Source organism: Haematobia irritans, chromosome 3, assembly GCF_050003625.1.
Source record: "Haematobia irritans isolate KBUSLIRL chromosome 3, ASM5000362v1, whole genome shotgun sequence".
Lineage (NCBI taxonomy): Eukaryota > Metazoa > Arthropoda > Insecta > Diptera > Muscidae > Haematobia > Haematobia irritans.
The window spans coordinates 112275591-112297421 of record NC_134399.1 but is presented as its reverse complement, the minus strand read 5'-3'; the positions used below and the strand labels follow the sequence as shown (position 1 = coordinate 112297421).

Below are 21831 nucleotides of genomic sequence, written 5' to 3'. Positions count from 1 at the left end.
TTTCGCTCTAGGACGCATATTTAAGGAGATATGGGCAAAAGAAGTTTTTCATATAAAAATTTCAATTTTTTTTAGGTTTTGGGTGGATTTTTCAATTTTTTGGGGTGGTCACGAATTAAAGTCCTTTTCGCTCTAGGACGCATATTTAAGGAGATATGGGCAAAAGAAGTTTTTCATATAAAAACTTCAATTTTTTAGGTTTTGGGTGGATTTTTCAATTTTTTGGGGGTGGTCACGAATTAAAGTCCTTTTCGCTCTAGGACGCATATTTAAGGAGATATGGGCAAAAGAAGTTTTTCATATAAAAATTTCAATTTTTTTAGGTTTTGGGTGGATTTTTCAATTTTTTGGGGGTGGTCACGAATTAAAGTCCTTTTCGCTCTATGACGTATATTTAAGGAGATATGGGCAAAAGAAGTTTTTCGTATAAAAATTTAAATTTTTTTAGGTTTTGGGTGGATTTTTCAATTTTTTGGGGGTGGTCACGAATTAAAGTCCTTTTCGCTCTAGGACGCATATTTAAGGAGATATGGGCAAAAGAAGTTTTTCATATAAAAACTTCAATTTTTTTAGGTTTTGGGTGGATTTTTCAATTTTTTGGGGCGGTCACGAATTATAGTCCTTTTCGCTCTAGGACGCTTAGTTTAGGAGATATGGGCAAAAGAAGTTTTTCATATAAAAATTTCAATTTTTTTAGGTTTTGGGTGGATTTTTCAATTTTTTGGGGGTGGTCACGAATTAAAGTCCTTTTCGCTCTAGGACGCATATTTAAGGAGATATGGGCAAAAGAAGGTGTTCATATAAAAATTTCAATTTTTTAGGTTTTGGGTGGATTTTTCAATTTTTTGGGGTGGTCACGAATTATAGTCCTTTTCGCTCTAGGACGCATATTTAAGGAGATATGGGCAAAAGAAGTTTTTCATATAAAAATTTCAATTTTTTTAGGTTTTGGGTGGATTTTTCAATTTTTTGGGGGTGGTCACGAATTAAAGTCATTTTCGCTATAAGACGCATATTTAAGGAGATATGGGCAAAAGAAGTTTTTCATATAAAAATTTAAATTTTTTTAGGTTTTGGGTGGATTTTTCAATTTTTTGGGGTGGTCACGAATTATAGTCCTTTTCGCTCTAGGACGCTTAGTTTAGGAGATATGGGCAAAAGAAGTTTTTCATATAAAAATTTCAATTTTTTTAGGTTTTGGGTGGATTTTTCAATTTTTTGGGGGTGGTCACGAATTAAAGTCCTTTTCGCTCTAGGACGCATATTTAAGGAGATATGGGCAAAAGAAGTTTTTCATATAAAAATTTCAATTTTTTTAGGTTTTGGGTGGATTTTTCAATTTTTTGGGGGTGGTCACGAATTAAAGTCCTTTTCGCTCTAGGACGCTTAGTTTAGGAGATATGGGCAAAAGAAGTTGTTCATATAAAAATTTAAATTTTTTTAGGTTTTGGGTGGATTTTTCAATTTTTTGGGGGTGGTCATGAATTAAAGTCCTTTTCGCTATAAGACGCATATTTAAGGAGATATGGGCAAAGGAAGGTTTTCATATAAAAATTTCAATTTTTTTAGGTTTTGGGTGGATTTTTCAATTTTTTGGGGGTGGTCACGAATTAAAGTCCTTTTCGCTCTAGGACGCATATTTAAGGAGATATGGGCAAAAGAAGTTTTTCATATAAAAATTTCAATTTTTTTAGGTTTTGGGTGGATTTTTCAATTTTTTGGGGTGGTCACGAATTATAGTCCTTTTCGCTCTAGGACGCTTAGTTTAGGAGATATGGGCAAAAGAAGTTTTTCATATAAAAATTTCAATTTTTTTAGGTTTTGGGTGGATTTTTCAATTTTTTGGGGGTGGTCACGAATTAAAGTCCTTTTCGCTCTAGGACGCATATTTAAGGAGATATGGGCAAAAGAAGTTTTTCATATAAAAATTTCAATTTTTTTAGGTTTTGGGTGGATTTTTCAATTTTTTGGGGGTGGTCACGAATTAAAGTCCTTTTCGCTCTAGGACGCATATTTAAGGAGATATGGGCAAAAGAAGTTTTTCATATAAAAATTTCAATTTTTTTAGGTTTTGGGTGGATTTTGCAATTTTTTGGGGGTGGTCACGAATTAAAGTCCTTTTCGCTATAAGACGCATATTTAAGGAGATATGGGCAAAAGAAGTTTTTCATATAAAAATTTCAATTTTTTTAGGTTTTGGGTGGATTTTTCAATTTTTTGGGGGTGGTCACGAATTAAAGTCCTTTTCGCTCTAGGACGCATATTTAAGGAGATATGGGCAAAAGAAGTTTTTCATATAAAAATTTCAATTTTTTTAGGTTTTGGGTGGATTTTTCAATTTTTTGGGGGTGGTCACGAATTAAAGTCCTTTTCGCTCTAGGACGCTTAGTTTAGGAGATATGGGCAAAAGAAGTTTTTCATATAAAAATTTCATTTTTTTTAGGTTTTGGGTGGATTTTTCAATTTTTTGGGGGTGGTCACGAATTAAAGTCCTTTTCGCTCTAGGACGCATATTTAAGGAGATATGGGCAAAAGAAGGTGTTCATATAAAAATTTCAATTTTTTAGGTTTTGGGTGGATTTTTCAATTTTTTGGGGTGGTCACGAATTATAGTCCTTTTCGCTCTAGGACGCATATTTAAGGAGATATGGGCAAAAGAAGTTTTTCATATAAAAATTTCAATTTTTTTAGGTTTTGGGTGGATTTTTCAATTTTTTGGGGGTGGTCACGAATTAAAGTCATTTTCGCTATAAGACGCATATTTAAGGAGATATGGGCAAAAGAAGTTTTTCATATAAAAATTTCAATTTTTTTAGGTTTTGGGTGGATTTTTCAATTTTTTGGGGTGGTCACGAATTATAGTCCTTTTCGCTCTAGGACGCTTAGTTTAGGAGATATGGGCAAAAGAAGTTTTTCATATAAAAATTTCAATTTTTTTAGGTTTTGGGTGGATTTTTCAATTTTTTGGGGGTGGTCACGAATTAAAGTCCTTTTCGCTCTAGGACGCATATTTAAGGAGATATGGGCAAAAGAAGTTTTTCATATAAAAATTTCAATTTTTTTAGGTTTTGGGTGGATTTTTCAATTTTTTGGGGGTGGTCACGAATTAAAGTCCTTTTCGCTCTAGGACGCATATTTAAGGAGATATGGGCAAAAGAAGTTTTTCATATAAAAATTTCAATTTTTTTAGGTTCTGGGTGGATTTTTCAATTTTTTGGGGGTGGTCACGAATTAAAGTCCTTTTCGCTATAAGACGCATATTTAAGGAGATATGGGCAAAAGAAGTTTTTCATATAAAAATTTCAATTTTTTTAGGTTTTGGGTGGATTTTTCAATTTTTTGGGGGTGGTCACGAATTAAAGTCCTTTTCGCTCTAGGACGCATATTTAAGGAGATATGGGCAAAAGAAGTTTTTCATATAAAAATTTCAATTTTTTTAGGTTTTGGGTGGATTTTTAAATTTTTTGGGGGTGGTCACGAATTAAAGTCCTTTTCGCTCTAGGACGCTTAGTTTAGGAGATATGGGCAAAAGAAGTTGTTCATATAAAAATTTCAATTTTTTTAGGTTTTGGGTGGATTTTTCAATTTTTTGGGGGTGGTCATGAATTAAAGTCCTTTTCGCTATAAGACGCATATTTAAGGAGATATGGGCAAAGGAAGGTTTTCATATAAAAATTTCAATTTTTTTAGGTTTTGGGTAGATTTTTCAATTTTTTGGGGGTGGTCACGAATTAAAGTCCTTTTCGCTCTAGGACGCATATTTAAGGAGATATGGGCAAAAGAAGTTTTTCATATAAAAATTTCAATTTTTTTAGGTTTTGGGTGGATTTTTCAATTTTTTGGGGTGGTCACGAATTATAGTCCTTTTCGCTCTAGGACGCTTAGTTTAGGAGATATGGGCAAAAGAAGTTTTTCATATAAAAATTTCAATTTTTTTAGGTTTTGGGTGGATTTTTCAATTTTTTGGGGGTGGTCACGAATTAAAGTCCTTTTCGCTCTAGGACGCATATTTAAGGAGATATGGGCAAAAGAAGTTTTTCATATAAAAATTTCAATTTTTTTAGGTTTTGGGTGGATTTTTCAATTTTTTGGGGGTGGTCACGAATTAAAGTCCTTTTCGCTCTAGGACGCATATTTAAGGAGATATGGGCAAAAGAAGTTTTTCATATAAAAATTTCAATTTTTTTAGGTTTTGGGTGGATTTTGCAATTTTTTGGGGGTGGTCACGAATTAAAGTCCTTTTCGCTATAAGACGCATATTTAAGGAGATATGGGCAAAAGAAGTTTTTCATATAAAAATTTCAATTTTTTTAGGTTTTGGGTGGATTTTTCAATTTTTTGGGGGTGGTCACGAATTAAAGTCCTTTTCGCTCTAGGACGCATATTTAAGGAGATATGGGCAAAAGAAGTTTTTCATATAAAAATTTCAATTTTTTTAGGTTTTGGGTGGATTTTTCAATTTTTTGGGGGTGGTCACGAATTAAAGTCCTTTTCGCTCTAGGACGCTTAGTTTAGGAGATATGGGCAAAAGAAGTTTTTCATATAAAAATTTCATTTTTTTTAGGTTTTGGGTGGATTTTTCAATTTTTTGGGGGTGGTCACGAATTAAAGTCCTTTTCGCTCTAGGACGCATATTTAAGGAGATATGGGCAAAAGAAGTTTTTCATATAAAAATTTCAATTTTTTTAGGTTTTGGGTGGATTTTTCAATTTTTTTGGGGGTGGTCACGAATTAAAGTCCTTTTCGCTCTAGGACGCTTAGTTTAGGAGATATGGGCAAAAGAAGTTTTTCATATAAAAATTTCAATTTTTTTAGGTTTTGGGTGGATTTTTCAATTTTTTGGGGGTGGTCACGAATTAAAGTCCTTTTCGCTCTAGGACGCATATTTAAGGAGATATGGGCAAAAGAAGTTTTTCATATAAAAATTTAAATTTTTTTAGGTTTTGGGTGGATTTTTCAATTTTTTGGGGGTGGTCACGAATTAAAGTCCTTTTCGCTCTAGGACGCATATTTAAAGAGATATGGGCAAAAGAAGTTTTTCATATAAAAACTTCAATTTTTTTAGGTTTTGGGTGGATTTTTCAATTTTTTGGGAGTGGTCACGAATTATAGTCCTTTTCGCTCTAGGACGCTTAGTTTAGAAGATATGGGCAAAAGAAGTTTTTCATATAAAAATTTCAATTTTTTTAGGTTTTGGGTGGATTTTTAAATTTTTTGGGGGTGGTCACGAATTAAAGTCCTTTTCGCTCTAGGACGCATATTTAAGGAGATATGGGCAAAAGAAGTTTTTCGTATAAAAATTTAATTTTTTTTAGGTTTTGGGTGGATTTCGCAATTTTTTGGGGGTGGTCACGAATTAAAGTCCTTTTCGCTCTAGGACGCATATTTAAGGAGATATGGGCAAAAGAAGTTTTTCATATAAAAACTTAAATTTTTTTAGGTTTTGGGTGGATTTTTCAATTTTTTTGGGGTGGTCACGAATTATAGTCCTTTTCGCTCTAGGACGCTTAGTTTAGGAGATATGGGCAAAAGAAGTTTTTCATATAAAAATTTCAATTTTTTTTAGGTTTTGGGTGGATTTTTCAATTTTTTGGGGGTGGTCACGAATTAAAGTCCTTTTCGCTCTAGGACGCATATTTAAGGAGATATGGGCAAAAGAAGTTTTTCATATAAAAATTTCAATTTTTTTAGGTTTTGGGTGGATTTTTCAATTTTTTGGGGGTGGTCACGAATTAAAGTCCTTTTCGCTCTAGGACGCTTAGTTTAGGAGATATGGGCAAAAGAAGTTTTTCATATAAAAATTTCATTTTTTTTAGGTTTTGGGTGGATTTTTCAATTTTTTGGGGGTGGTCACGAATTAAAGTCCTTTTCGCTCTAGGACGCATATTTAAGGAGATATGGGCAAAAGAAGTTTTTCATATAAAAATTTCAATTTTTTTAGGTTTTGGGTGGATTTTTCAATTTTTTTGGGGGTGGTCACGAATTAAAGTCCTTTTCGCTCTAGGACGCTTAGTTTAGGAGATATGGGCAAAAGAAGTTTTTCATATAAAAATTTCAATTTTTTTAGGTTTTGGGTGGATTTTTCAATTTTTTGGGGGTGGTCACGAATTAAAGTCCTTTTCGCTCTAGGACGCATATTTAAGGAGATATGGGCAAAAGAAGTTTTTCATATAAAAATTTAAATTTTTTTAGGTTTTGGGTGGATTTTTCAATTTTTTGGGGGTGGTCACGAATTAAAGTCCTTTTCGCTCTAGGACGCATATTTAAAGAGATATGGGCAAAAGAAGTTTTTCATATAAAAACTTCAATTTTTTTAGGTTTTGGGTGGATTTTTCAATTTTTTGGGAGTGGTCACGAATTATAGTCCTTTTCGCTCTAGGACGCTTAGTTTAGAAGATATGGGCAAAAGAAGTTTTTCATATAAAAATTTCAATTTTTTTAGGTTTTGGGTGGATTTTTAAATTTTTTGGGGGTGGTCACGAATTAAAGTCCTTTTCGCTCTAGGACGCATATTTAAGGAGATATGGGCAAAAGAAGTTTTTCGTATAAAAATTTAATTTTTTTTAGGTTTTGGGTGGATTTCTCAATTTTTTGGGGGTGGTCACGAATTAAAGTCCTTTTCGCTCTAGGACGCATATTTAAGGAGATATGGGCAAAAGAAGTTTTTCATATAAAAACTTAAATTTTTTTAGGTTTTGGGTGGATTTTTCAATTTTTTTGGGGTGGTCACGAATTATAGTCCTTTTCGCTCTAGGACGCTTAGTTTAGGAGATATGGGCAAAAGAAGTTTTTCATATAAAAATTTCAATTTTTTTTAGGTTTTGGGTGGATTTTTCAATTTTTTGGGGGTGGTCACGAATTAAAGTCCTTTTCGCTCTAGGACGCATATTTAAGGAGATATGGGCAAAAGAAGTTTTTCATATAAAATTTTCAATTTTTTTAGGTTTTGGGTGGATTTTGCAATTTTTTGGGGGTGGTCACGAATTAAAGTCCTTTTCGCTCTAGGACGCATATTTAAGGAGATATGGGCAAAAGAAGTTTTTCATATAAAACTTTCAATTTTTTTAGGTTTTGGGTGGATTTTTCAATTTTTTGGGGGTGGTCACGAATTATAGTCCTTTACGCTCTAGGACGCATATTTAAGGAGATATGGGCAAAAGAAGTTTTTCATATAAAAATTTCAATTTTTTTAGGTTTTGGGTGGATTTTTCAATTTTTTGGGGGTGGTCACGAATTAAAGTCCTTTTCGCTCTAGGACGCATATTTAAGGAGATATGGGCAAAAGAAGTTTTTCATATAAAAATTTCAATTTTTTTAGGTTTTGGGTGGATTTTTCAATTTTTTGGGGGTGGTCACGAATTAAAGTCCTTTTCGATCTAGGACACATATTTAAGGAGATATGGGCAAAAGAAGGTTTTCATATAAAAATTTCAATTTTTTTAGGTTTTGGGTGGATTTTTCAATTTTTTGGGGGTGGTCACGAATTAAAGTCCTTTTCGCTCTAGGACGCATATTTAAAGAGATATGGGCAAAAGAAGTTTTTCATATAAAAATTTCAATTTTTTTAGGTTTTGGGTGGATTTTTCAATTTTTTGGGGGTGGTCACGAATTAAAGTCCTTTTCGCTCTAGGACGCATATTTAAGGCGATATGGGCAAAAGAAGTTTTTCGTATAAAAATTTAAATTTTTTTAGGTTTTGGGTGGATTTTTCAATTTTTTGGGGGTGGTCACGAATTAAAGTCCTTTTCGCTCTAGGACGCATATTTAAGGAGATATGGGCAAAAGAAGTTTTTCATATAAAAACTTCAATTTTTTTTTGGTTTTGGGTGGATTATTCAATTTTTTGGGGTGGTCACGAATTATAGTCCTTTTCGCTCTAGGACGCTTAGTTTAGGAGATATGGGCAAAAGAAGTTTTTCATACAAAAATTTCAATTTTTGTAGGTTTTGGGTGGATTTTTCAATTTTTTGGGGGTGGTCACGAATTAAAGTCCTTTTCGCTCTAGGACGCATATTTAAGGAGATATGGGCAAAAGAAGTTTTTCATATAAAAATTTCAATTTTTTTAGGTTTTGGGTGGATTTTTCAATTTTTTGGGGGTGGTCACGAATTAAAGTCCTTTTCGCTCTAGGACGCATATTTAAGGAGATATGGGCAAAAGAAGTTTTTCTTATAAAAATTTTAATTTTTTTAGGTTTTGGGTGGATTTTTCAATTTTTTGGGGTGGTCACGAATTATAGCCCTTTTCGCTCTAGGACGCTTAGTTTAGGAGATATGGGCAAAAGAAGTTTTTCATATAAAAATTTCAATTTTTTTAGGTTTTGGGTGGATTTTTCAATTTTTTGGGGGGTGGTCACGAATTAAAGTCCTTTTCGCTCTAGGACGCATATTTAAGGAGATATGGGCAAAAGAAGTTTTTCATATAAAAATTTCAATTTTTTTAGGTTTTGGGTGGATTTTTCAATTTTTTGGGGGTGGTCACGAATTAAAGTCCTTTTCGCTCTAGGACGCATATTTAAGGAGATATGGGCAAAAGAAGTTTTTCATATAAAAATTTCAATTTTTTTAGGTTTTGGGTGGATTTTTCAATTTTTTGGGGGTGGTCACGAATTAAAGTCCTTTTCGCTCTAGGACGCTTAGTTTAGGAGATATGGGCAAAAGAAGTTTTTCATATAAAAATTTCAATTTTTTTAAGTTTTGGGTGGATTTTTCAATTTTTTGGGGGGTGGTCACGAATTAAAGTCCTTTTCGCTCTAGGACTCATATTTAAAGAGATATGGGCAAAAGAAGTTTTTCATATAAAAATTTCAATTTTTTTAGGTTTTGGGTGGATTTTTCAATTTTTTGGGGTGGTCACGAATTAAAGTCCTTTTCGCTCTAGGACGCATATTTAAGGAGATATGGGCAAAAGAAGGTTTTCATATAAAAATTTAATTTTTTTTAGGTTTTGGGTGGATTTTTCAATTTTTTGGGGGTGGTCACGAATTAAAGTCCTTTTCGCTCTAGGACGCTTAGTTTAGGAGATATGGGCAAAAGAAGTTTTTCATATAAAATTTTCAATTTTTGTAGGTTTTGGGTGGATTTTTCAATGTTTTGGGGGTGGTCACGAATTAAAGTCCTTTTCGCTCTAGGACGCATATTTAAGGAGATATGGGCAAAAGAAGTTTTTCATATAAAAATTTCAATTTTTTTGGGTTTTGGGTGGATTTTTCAATCTTTGGGGGTGGTCACGAATTAAAGTCCTTTTCGCTCTAGGACGCATATTTAAGGAGATATGGGCAAAAGAAGTTTTTCATATAAAAACTTCAATTTTTTTAGGTTTTGGGTGGATTTTTCAATTTTTTGGGGGTGGTCACGAATTAAAGTCCTTTTCGCTCTAGGACGCATATTCAAAGAGATATGGGGTGGTCCTTTTCGCTCTAGGACGCATATTTAAGGAGATATGGGCAAAAGAAGGTTTTCATATAAAAATTTCAATTTTTTTAGGTTTTGGGTGGATTTTTCAATTTTTTGAGGGTGGTCACGAATTAAAGTCCTTTTCGCTCTAGGACGCATATTTAAGGAGATATGGGCAAAAGAAGTTTTTCGTATAAAAATTTAATTTTTTTTAGGTTTTGGGTGGATTTCGCAATTTTTTGGGGGTGGTCACGAATTAAAGTCCTTTTCGCTCTAGGACGCATATTTAAGGAGATATGGGCAAAAGAAGTTTTTCATATAAAAACTTAAATTTTTTTAGGTTTTGGGTGGATTTTTCAATTTTTTTGGGGTGGTCACGATTTATAGTCCTTTTCGCTCTAGGACGCTTAGTTTAGGAGATATGGGCAAAAGAAGTTTTTCATATAAAAATTTCATTTTTTTTAGGTTTTGGGTGGATTTTTCAATTTTTTGGGGGTGGTCACGAATTAAAGTCCTTTTCGCTCTAGGACGCATATTTAAGGAGATATGGGCAAAAGAAGTTTTTCATATAAAAATTTCAATTTTTTTAGGTTTTGGGTGGATTTTTCAATTTTTTGGGGGTGGTCACGAATTAAAGTCCTTTTCGCTCTAGGACGCTTAGTTTAGGAGATATGGGCAAAAGAAGTTTTTCATATAAAAATTTCATTTTTTTTAGGTTTTGGGTGGATTTTTCAATTTTTTGGGGGTGGTCACGAATTAAAGTCCTTTTCGCTCTAGGACGCATATTTAAGGAGATATGGGCAAAAGAAGTTTTTCATATAAAAATTTCAATTTTTTTAGGTTTTGGGTGGATTTTTCAATTTTTTTGGGGGTGGTCACGAATTAAAGTCCTTTTCGCTCTAGGACGCTTAGTTTAGGAGATATGGGCAAAAGAAGTTTTTCATATAAAAATTTCAATTTTTTTAGGTTTTGGGTGGATTTTTCAATTTTTTGGGGGTGGTCACGAATTAAAGTCCTTTTCGCTCTAGGACGCATATTTAAGGAGATATGGGCAAAAGAAGTTTTTCATATAAAAATTTAAATTTTTTTAGGTTTTGGGTGGATTTTTCAATTTTTTGGGGGTGGTCACGAATTAAAGTCCTTTTCGCTCTAGGACGCATATTTAAAGAGATATGGGCAAAAGAAGTTTTTCATATAAAAACTTCAATTTTTTTAGGTTTTGGGTGGATTTTTCAATTTTTTGGGAGTGGTCACGAATTATAGTCCTTTTCGCTCTAGGACGCTTAGTTTAGAAGATATGGGCAAAAGAAGTTTTTCATATAAAAATTTCAATTTTTTTAGGTTTTGGGTGGATTTTTAAATTTTTTGGGGGTGGTCACGAATTAAAGTCCTTTTCGCTCTAGGACGCATATTTAAGGAGATATGGGCAAAAGAAGTTTTTCGTATAAAAATTTAATTTTTTTTAGGTTTTGGGTGGATTTCTCAATTTTTTGGGGGTGGTCACGAATTAAAGTCCTTTTCGCTCTAGGACGCATATTTAAGGAGATATGGGCAAAAGAAGTTTTTCATATAAAAACTTAAATTTTTTTAGGTTTTGGGTGGATTTTTCAATTTTTTTGGGGTGGTCACGAATTATAGTCCTTTTCGCTCTAGGACGCTTAGTTTAGGAGATATGGGCAAAAGAAGTTTTTCATATAAAAATTTCAATTTTTTTTAGGTTTTGGGTGGATTTTTCAATTTTTTGGGGGTGGTCACGAATTAAAGTCCTTTTCGCTCTAGGACGCATATTTAAGGAGATATGGGCAAAAGAAGTTTTTCATATAAAATTTTCAATTTTTTTAGGTTTTGGGTGGATTTTGCAATTTTTTGGGGGTGGTCACGAATTAAAGTTCTTTTCGCTCTAGGACGCATATTTAAGGAGATATGGGCAAAAGAAGTTTTTCATATAAAACTTTCAATTTTTTTAGGTTTTGGGTGGATTTTTCAATTTTTTGGGGGTGGTCACGAATTATAGTCCTTTACGCTCTAGGACGCATATTTAAGGAGATATGGGCAAAAGAAGTTTTTCATATAAAAATTTCAATTTTTTTAGGTTTTGGGTGGATTTTTCAATTTTTTGGGGGTGGTCACGAATTAAAGTCCTTTTCGCTCTAGGACGCATATTTAAGGAGATATGGGCAAAAGAAGTTTTTCATATAAAAATTTCAATTTTTTTAGGTTTTGGGTGGATTTTTCAATTTTTTGGGGGTGGTCACGAATTAAAGTCCTTTTCGATCTAGGACACATATTTAAGGAGATATGGGCAAAAGAAGGTTTTCATATAAAAATTTCAATTTTTTTAGGTTTTGGGTGGATTTTTCAATTTTTTGGGGGTGGTCACGAATTAAAGTCCTTTTCGCTCTAGGACGCATATTTAAAGAGATATGGGCAAAAGAAGTTTTTCATATAAAAATTTCAATTTTTTTAGGTTTTGGGTGGATTTTTCAATTTTTTGGGGGTGGTCACGAATTAAAGTCCTTTTCGCTCTAGGACGCATATTTAAGGCGATATGGGCAAAAGAAGTTTTTCGTATAAAAATTTAAATTTTTTTAGGTTTTGGGTGGATTTTTCAATTTTTTGGGGGTGGTCACGAATTAAAGTCCTTTTCGCTCTAGGACGCATATTTAAGGAGATATGGGCAAAAGAAGTTTTTCATATAAAAACTTCAATTTTTTTTTGGTTTTGGGTGGATTATTCAATTTTTTGGGGTGGTCACGAATTATAGTCCTTTTCGCTCTAGGACGCTTAGTTTAGGAGATATGGGCAAAAGAAGTTTTTCATACAAAAATTTCAATTTTTGTAGGTTTTGGGTGGATTTTTCAATTTTTTGGGGGTGGTCACGAATTAAAGTCCTTTTCGCTCTAGGACGCATATTTAAGGAGATATGGGTAAAAGAAGTTTTTCATATAAAAATTTCAATTTTTTTAGGTTTTGGGTGGATTTTTCAATTTTTTGGGGGTGGTCACGAATTAAAGTCCTTTTCGCTCTAGGACGCATATTTAAGGAGATATGGGCAAAAGAAGTTTTTCTTATAAAAATTTTAATTTTTTTAGGTTTTGGGTGGATTTTTCAATTTTTTGGGGTGGTCACGAATTATAGCCCTTTTCGCTCTAGGACGCTTAGTTTAGGAGATATGGGCAAAAGAAGTTTTTCATATAAAAATTTCAATTTTTTTAGGTTTTGGGTGGATTTTTCAATTTTTTGGGGGGTGGTCACGAATTAAAGTCCTTTTCGCTCTAGGACGCATATTTAAGGAGATATGGGCAAAAGAAGTTTTTCATATAAAAATTTCAATTTTTTTAGGTTTTGGGTGGATTTTTCAATTTTTTGGGGGTGGTCACGAATTAAAGTCCTTTTCGCTCTAGGACGCATATTTAAGGAGATATGGGCAAAAGAAGTTTTTCATATAAAAATTTCAATTTTTTTAGGTTTTGGGTGGATTTTTCAATTTTTTGGGGGTGGTCACGAATTAAAGTCCTTTTCGCTCTAGGACGCTTAGTTTAGGAGATATGGGCAAAAGAAGTTTTTCATATAAAAATTTCAATTTTTTTAAGTTTTGGGTGTGTTGGGGCAGATCGTATTTTATGTCATTTATATTACTTTAATTTATGTATTTATTAATTAAGTATTTTTATTTTATTTATTCTCCACTATTTATTTTATTAGTCGTTTAATTGTTCTTTATTTAAATTTTATTTACATCCCTTTAATGTTTCCCCACCCTAATATTTACTTTCAAATTCATTTCGTTTATTTACTTTACTCTCTTTTAGTTCTATGACCTATATTCGTTTTTCGTTTGTTTTCGATCATTTAATGTTACATTAGTTATTATAGTTTGTTTTGGTTTGATCGATCTCTTCCCACTGCTTATGTTGGTCGTGGGTATAGTTGAAGAAAACAACAACAACAACAAAGCATAAATATCGTTTATGCTTTTGCTTGTTATTTGTTTTTCATAATGCTTGCAAATTTGATACATTGGTTGAATGCATGTATGTATGTACATACATACATATCAATAACTGTCATCTTTTGGTTCTTTTCGTGGTTCAGTGGGAAGAGATGATCAAAGTTAAAGTTAGTTGTCGATTATTGTCTGTCACCAACGCGTTGCTCGAATAAAGAAAAACAATGTTTGAACTTGTTATATTAAACCAAATAGAATATTAACTCTTGTTGTTCGGCATAGTTACATTGGAAATAATTATTGTAATAAAACAACTTATTTAAACTGAATTTTTACTCGGTCGTTGGGTTTTTAAAAAGGCAATGTTTGAACGGGTAAAAATATAAAGAAAATCTAAGTTGTTCTACGGGCGACATATCAACTTTGTGGTTCTGTGCAAACATTTTGGCGACCGTGACAGGACGGTCAGTGTTTAAAGTTGAAAATAATTTGTTGTGGAAAAAGGTTTTCGTACATTTGAAGTGGTGTGGGGTATTTCATCATTGTTGTGTTATTCGTGCTTTCGTTGCCCCTACTGCTGATGTTAAATCCTGTTAGTTTTGTACCTTTGGACACCAACTTTAATTGCTGCCGTCGTAATTATTTTGAAAGAAATTCAACTCGGAGTTTCTTAGCAGAATCAAAGTGAATTGTTGTTAGGTAACAATTATAAAGCTTGGCTTGGTGATACATAAAATTCCAATTTAGTGGAAATTAGCGCCATATTTATTGGAAAGCGCTAATTGCAAAATTGTTGTTCCTGAAATATAAGAAACGCAATTTTCTCTTTCGTCGTTGACGTTCTCTTAAGTTTGCAAAATGACGAGAGACGATAATGATGCTTCTGAAGAAGCAAGTGGTGCTGATTTGTCTTCTCTTAAACAGCAACGTAGCTCTATGAAGAGGAATATCAGCAACATGCATAAAAAGGTAGAAAAAGATGGTGCAAAAGTAGATTCCACTATTTTAGAGTGTCGTTTGCAAATTTTGGAATCATACTTCAAACAGTTGTGCCACATCCAAACTCAAATAGAAACACTTAGTCCGGCTGACACATCGAGGAGTGATTTGGAAGAACTTTTCATAACAGCAAAGGCAAAAATATTGGGCCTTCTGAACAAAAGTCGTAGTTCTATACCTGGTGATACTACTTTGATGAATGCTTCAATTGCCGGAATTTCAACACAATCTCGTTTGCCTTCGTTGAAATTGCCTCGTTTTGATGGAAAATATGGCGAGTATAAAAGATTTATTTCGACATTTAACAACATGGTCCATGAAAATCAAACTATTACCCCAGTTGATAAATTCAATTATTTATTGAACTGTCTCAGTGGTCCCGCTTTGGCAGTTGTTGAAGCTTTTCAAGTGTCAGAGGAAAACTACCCGAAAGCACTAACACGGCTCCAGGAACGTTATGACAATAAGGTATTGATTTTTTTGGAACATATCAACACTCTTTTCGATATTCCGAAAATGGCAAAAGGTGATAGCTCATCATTGCGGAATATTATTGACACTGTTTCGGCTGTTCGTGGTTCTTTGTTGTCGCTTGGGTCTGAAGCAGATGTTATGAACGCAATTTTAGTACATTTGGTTTTGAATAAAGTGGATGCAGATACGAAACAGAATTATGATGAAAAACAAGAATATAAATCGTTGCCCTCTTGGGATTGTTGCTATGATATTTTGAGTCTTCGTTGTCAATTTCTCGAAAGTCATGGAAAAAGGACAGAATTTGGTGAAAAAGCAAAACTTGTCAAGCCCAAGCAAAATTTTAATCGCACTGCCCATACTTTCGTCAATTCAAATCCAAATTGTGTATATTGTAATTCAACTGATCATTATCTGCAAACTTGTTCTTCGTTTTCGGCAATAGCAGTTTCCGATCGTTTTAATTTTGTAAAACGCGGTGGCCTGTGCATTAATTGTCTGCGAAAGGGGCATATGGTTTCAAAATGTCCATCAAAATCACGTTGCAGATTTTGTAATTCAACTCACCACTCAGTGTTGCACATTTTTAGTCCAGACAACTCGGGACAGTCAACCATTTCGAATACTACTACAGTGCAACCTTCAACTAGTAATCAAAATCCAGTTTCGCTTGTGGCTCGCTCATGTAAAAGGGCAATCATACCAACTGCTGTCGTTCTCATCAAAGATTATTGTGGAACTTTTCAACCGGTAAGAGCTTTACTTGATTCCGGCTCCGAACTCAATTTCATTTCAGAAGAAACTGCAAAAAGGCTTCGGCTTAAATTTCGACCATATTCACAAGAAGTTTCGGGAATCGGAGAAGTTAGAACCAGAATTAAATTTACCGTATCCGCTACAATAAAATCAAGAATTAGTTCGTTCCAGTGGTCCTCAACTTTTGCTGTTACCCCAACAATTGCATCTGTACAGCCCGGTGAGTACATATATACTTCAAATTGGAAAATTCCCACCGATATACCGTTAGCTGACCCATTGTTTTTCAAACCGCAACATATTGACATTCTTTTGAGTGCTGAAGTATTTTTTGATTTATTACTTGATGGTCGAATTTCTCTTGGATATGGTATGCCAAACCTTACCAATACTGTTTTTGGATACATTGTTGGTGGTATCGCAAATACTGGTCAAGCGAGATCAAATTTTACATGCAATTTGATGGTCAATTCTTTAGAAGTGGATCTTGATAAAACTCTAAAAAAATTTTGGGAAGTAGAAGAATACGAAAAGAATCCCAATATGTTGTCCGAAGAAGAAGCAGCATGTGAAAATCACTTTGTTGAAAATGTTAAATTAGATTTTGATGGAAGAGTTGTGGTCCGCTTGCCATTTAAAGAAAATCCCAAATGTCTCGGCGATTCGTTCGAAGCTGCTCGAAAACGTTTTTTGTCCCTGGAAAGACGTTTAGATCGTGATCTACAATTGAAGTCAATGTATAAAGAATTCATGGATGAGTATTTGTCCCTGGGTCACATGTCGCTCTATAATCAACCGTTATGTGGTACCTATTACATAATACCACATCATTGTGTTTTGAGACCACAAAGTACTACAACAAAAATTAGAGTTGTATTTGATGCATCTTCTCGTAGTTCGTCAAATAAATCATTGAATGATATTTTGATGGTTGGACCAACAATACAACAAGACCTGATCACCACACTATTTTCGTTTCGTTTACACAAGTATGCTTTTACTGCTGATATTTCTAAAATGTATCGACAATTTCGAATAGATGAAAATGATAGAAAATATCAACTCATATTGTGGAGAAATCAAAAAGATGAACATTTAAAGGTATATCAACTGAATACTGTTACCTACGGTTTATCTGCCGCCCCATTTTTGGCGATTCGTAGTTTGTTTTTCATTGCAGATAAATATTCGCACTCGCATCCTTGTGGTTCTGAAGTTTTGCGCAACGATTTATACGTGGATGATGTACTCACCGGAGCTGACGACCTTGAAACACTGGCTCAAAAGAAAAACGAGTTAGTAAAAATATTAAGTTTCCATGGCCTTGAATTAGCAAAATGGAACAGCAACAACATTATGTTGGGTTCAAATCAAGATGCAGAAATCATCATTAAAACAAGTGAAGATGAAGTGGCAAAGGCCTTGGGTATGTCTTGGAAACCCAAGGAGGACGTTTTTACTTATCGATTCGAGTTACCAGATGTGATGAATCCTACAAAAAGATCTGTTTTGTCAATTGTATCAAAAATCTATGACCTGCTTGGACTATTGAGCCCCATTGTCATTCGATGCAAAATACTTCTTCAAGAAATGTGGGTGCAAAACATTGGATGGGATGACCCATTAACTGAACATCTTAAATCATTATGGCTCCAAATTAAATCGGATTTAAATTACATACATAAAGTTGAAGTCCCCAGGTATGTTTTAACCTCAAATGATACTCTTGGAGAAATTCACGGATTTGCTGACGCCTCGCAACGAGCATATGGTTGTTGTATTTACTATCGAGTTTGTCTTAAGGGAGAATACAAAACGACACTTTTAATTGCAAAATCCAAAGTGGCCCCAATTAAGGCACAATCATTACCACGCCTCGAATTGTGCGCAGCAGTATTGCTGAATAAAACATGGCTCAAAATACAACCAAAAATTTCAAGTTTTGTCTCATCGATATATTTTTGGACTGATTCCAAAATCGTACTTCAATGGCTTAAATTACATTCGTCGACGTTGAATTGTTTTGTGGCAAATCGTATTTCTGAACTACAGGAGAAAACAAGAAATGTTAGCTGGAGACACGTCCCTTCGAAGAGTAACCCTGCTGATGTGGTTTCGCGTGGATGTAGCGCGGAGGAAATTTCTAATACCATTTGGTTTAGTGGCCCTTCGTTTTTGGAAGAAGATATTACAAAATGGCCCGCAACGGAAGAACAATTTAACATCGAAATTCTCGAACGTAGAAAGGCAGCTGTTTTTGTGGCAAATTCATCAGAAGTCAACATCATAGACGATCTTCTCGATAAGCATTCTTCATATATTAAATTTATTCGAATAATTGCTTATATTTATCGTATATTCAACAGATGCCCTGCTAAGAAAGATGTGAATATTTCGGATGTAATTCATTTGTCCCCAGATGAATTAGAAGGCGTTTTTTGGAGAATGGTGGCTCATATCCAGATGTCGTGTTTTGGTGCCGATATCAAATCAATGACTAATGGTGGTCTGGTAAACCCATCGCTTCAAAAACTTTCACCATTTTTGCATGAGATGACACTTGGCGCAACCACAGTCAAAATTCTTCGTGTTGGTGGTCGTTTGTCCCAAGCGCCCATTCCATATGATGCAAGATTTCCAGCATTATTACCAAAAGACCATCGCTTCGTTAAATTGTATATTGAGCATGTTCATCGCTCACATTTACACGCTGGATCAAAAGTTTTGTTGGGATTATTGCGACAGAAAATATGGATTGTGAACGCAAGAGATGTTGTACGCAAGGTTGTTCGTAATTGCGTTCATAGTTTTCATTACAAACCGAAATTGATGGAACAGTTGATGGGAAACTTGCCATCAGATCGACTTCGAGCTCAACGCCCATTTTTGATTGCTGGTGTTGACTTTTGTGGTCCATTCATGACGTCGTACCGTATCCGAGGAAAAGTGCCTTATAAAACATACATAGCTGTATTTGTGTGTTTCACTTCCAAGGCAGTTCATTTAGAACTAGTTTCGGACCTATCGACAAACAATTTCATCTTGTGTCTCAAAAGATTTGTTGGAAGACGTGGCATACCCCAAAAGTTGTATTGCGACAACGCCACTAATTTCGTTGGAGCACGTAACCAAATCAAAGAATTAAAAGAAAGTCTTTTTCGAGATGATGTGGTCCACGACATGAAATCACTTTGTTGTCAACTTGGTTTCGAATTTTGTTTTATACCTCCCCGTGCCCCACATTTTGGCGGACTGTGGGAAGCAGCCGTCAAATCTACAAAAACGCTACTTATAAAGAACGTTGGCAAAGCATATCTTACTTTCGAAGAGCTACAAACAGTCATAATTGACGTTGAGGCAATTTTAAATTCGCGCCCCATCGCTCCAATATCAAACGATCCCAATGATGGTGAAGCCCTAACGCCTGGTCATCTGCTTATTGGTTCTTCATTGGTTGCAGTTCCCGATAAACATATCGATTCATCCCAATCATCATTATTGTCTCGGTGGCAAAGGGTCTCATTTTTGAAACAACAATTTTGGCAAATGTGGTCCCGAGATTATATGCTATCTTTACAACAAAAGTCAAAGTGGTTCAAAGACAATAACAACATAAAAGAAGGGCAACTAGTTCTAATACATGAAGACAACACTCCGCCACAACAATGGTTACTAGCTCGTGTTACAAAACCTATTCTAGGCCGTGATGGAAAGGTTCGTGTGGTTGAACTGAAAACTAAATCTGGAATTTGTTCTCGGCCAATTCACAAAGTGGCTCCCCTACCAAATAATGAAGAGGTTTGAAACATGGAGGTTTCAACGGCGGGAGAATGTTGGGGCAGATCGTATTTTATGTCATTTATATTACTTTAATTTATGTATTTATTAATTAAGTATTTTTATTTTATTTATTCTCCACTATTTATTTTATTAGTCGTTTAATTGTTCTTTATTTAAATTTTATTTACATCCCTTTAATGTTTCCCCACCCTAATATTTACTTTCAAATTCATTTCGTTTATTTACTTTACTCTCTTTTAGTTCTATGACCTATATTCGTTTTTCGTTTGTTTTCGATCATTTAATGTTACATTAGTTATTATAGTTTGTTTTGGTTTGATCGATCTCTTCCCACTGCTTATGTTGGTCGTGGGTATAGTTGAAGAAAACAACAACAACAACAAAGCATAAATATCGTTTATGCTTTTGCTTGTTATTTGTTTTTCATAATGCTTGCAAATTTGATACATTGGTTGAATGCATGTATGTATGTACATACATACATATCAATAACTGTCATCTTTTGGTTCTTTTCGTGGTTCAGTGGGAAGAGATGATCAAAGTTAAAGTTAGTTGTCGATTATTGTCTGTCACCAACGCGTTGCTCGAATAAAGAAAAACAATGTTTGAACTTGTTATATTAAACCAAATAGAATATTAACTCTTGTTGTTCGGCATAGTTACATTGGAAATAATTATTGTAATAAAACAACTTATTTAAACTGAATTTTTACTCGGTCGTTGGGTTTTTAAAAAGGCAATGTTTGAACGGGTAAAAATATAAAGAAAATCTAAGTTGTTCTACGGGCGACATATCAACTTTGTGGTTCTGTGCAAACAGGGTGGATTTTTCAATTTTTTGGGGGGTGGTCACGAATTAAAGTCCTTTTCGCTCTAGGACTCATATTTAAAGAGATATGGGCAAAAGAAGTTTTTCATATAAAAATTTCAATTTTTTTAGGTTTTGGGTGGATTTTTCAATTTTTTGGGGTGGTCACGAATTAAAGTCCTTTTCGCTCTAGGACGCATATTTAAGGAGATATGGGCAAAAGAAGGTTTTCATATAAAAATTTAATTTTTTTTAGGTTTTGGGTGGATTTTTCAATTTTTTGGGGGTGGTCACGAATTAAAGTCCTTTTCGCTCTAGGACGCTTAGTTTAGGAGATATGGGCAAAAGAAGTTTTTCATATAAAATTTTCAATTTTTTTAGGTTTTGGGTGGATTTTTCAATGTTTTGGGGGTGGTCACGAATTAAAGTCCTTTTCGCTCTAGGACGCATATTTAAGGAGATATGGGCAAAAGAAGTTTTTCATATAAAAATTTCAATTTTTTTGGGTTTTGGGTGGATTTTTCAATCTTTGGGGGTGGTCACGAATTAAAGTCCTTTTCGCTCTAGGACGCATATTTAAGGAGATATGGGCAAAAGAAGTTTTTCATATAAAAACTTCAATTTTTTTAGGTTTTGGGTGGATTTTTCAATTTTTTGGGGGTGGTCACGAATTAAAGTCCTTTTCGCTCTAGGACGCATATTCAAAGAGATATGGGGTGGTCCTTTTCGCTCTAGGACGCATATTTAAGGAGATATGGGCAAAAGAAGGTTTTCATATAAAAATTTCAATTTTTTTAGGTTTTGGGTGGATTTTTCAATTTTTTGAGGGTGGTCACGAATTAAAGTCCTTTTCGCTCTAGGACGCATATTTAAGGAGATATGGGCAAAAGGAGTTTTTCATATAAAAATTTCAATTTTTTTAGGTTTTGGGTGGATTTTTCAATTTTTTGTGGGTGGTCACGAATTAAAGTCCTTTTCGCTCTAGGACGCTTAGTTTAGGAGATATGGGCAAAAGAAGTTTTTCGTATAAAAATTTCAATTTTTTTAGGGTTTGGGTGGATTTTTCAATTTTTTGGGGGTGGTCACGAATTAAAGTCCTTTTCGCTCTAGGACGCATATTTAAGGAGATATGGGCAAAAGAAGTTTTTCATATAAAAATTTCAATTTTTTTAGGTTTTGGGTGGATTTTTCAATTTTTTGGGGGTGGTCACGAATTAAAGTCCTTTTCGCTCTAGGACGCATATTTAAGGAGATATGGGCAAAAGAAGTTTTTCATATAAAAACTTCAATTTTTTTAGGTTTTGGGTGGATTTTTCAATTTTTTGGGGGTGGTCACGAATTATAGTCCTTTTCGCTCTAGGACGCTTAGTTTAGGAGATATGGGCAAAAGAAGTTTTTCATATAAAAATTTCAATTTTTTTAGGTTTTGGGCGGATTTTTCAATTTTTTGTGGGTGGTCACGAATTGAAGTCCTTTTCGCTCTAGGACGCATATTTAAGGAGATATTGGCAAAAGAAGTTTTTCGTATAAAAATTTAAATTTTTTTAGGTTTTGGGTGGATTTTTCAATTTTTTGGGGGTGGTCACGAATTAAAGTCCTTTTCGCTCTAGGACGCATATTTAAGGAGATATGGGCAAAAGAAGTTTTTC

The 21831-nt window shown here is 34.0% G+C and overlaps 1 protein-coding gene across 1 annotated transcript; it reads left to right on the top strand.

The window, feature by feature from the left end:
• The first annotated feature begins 14202 nt into the window (after positions 1 to 14202).
• LOC142231145 (uncharacterized) lies at positions 14203 to 19377 on the top strand. The gene has a single exon (XM_075301764.1). It carries the CDS (start codon positions 14203 to 14205, stop codon positions 19375 to 19377), a length of 5175 nt encoding a protein of 1724 aa, XP_075157879.1.
• The last annotated feature ends 2454 nt before the right edge of the window (positions 19378 to 21831 follow it).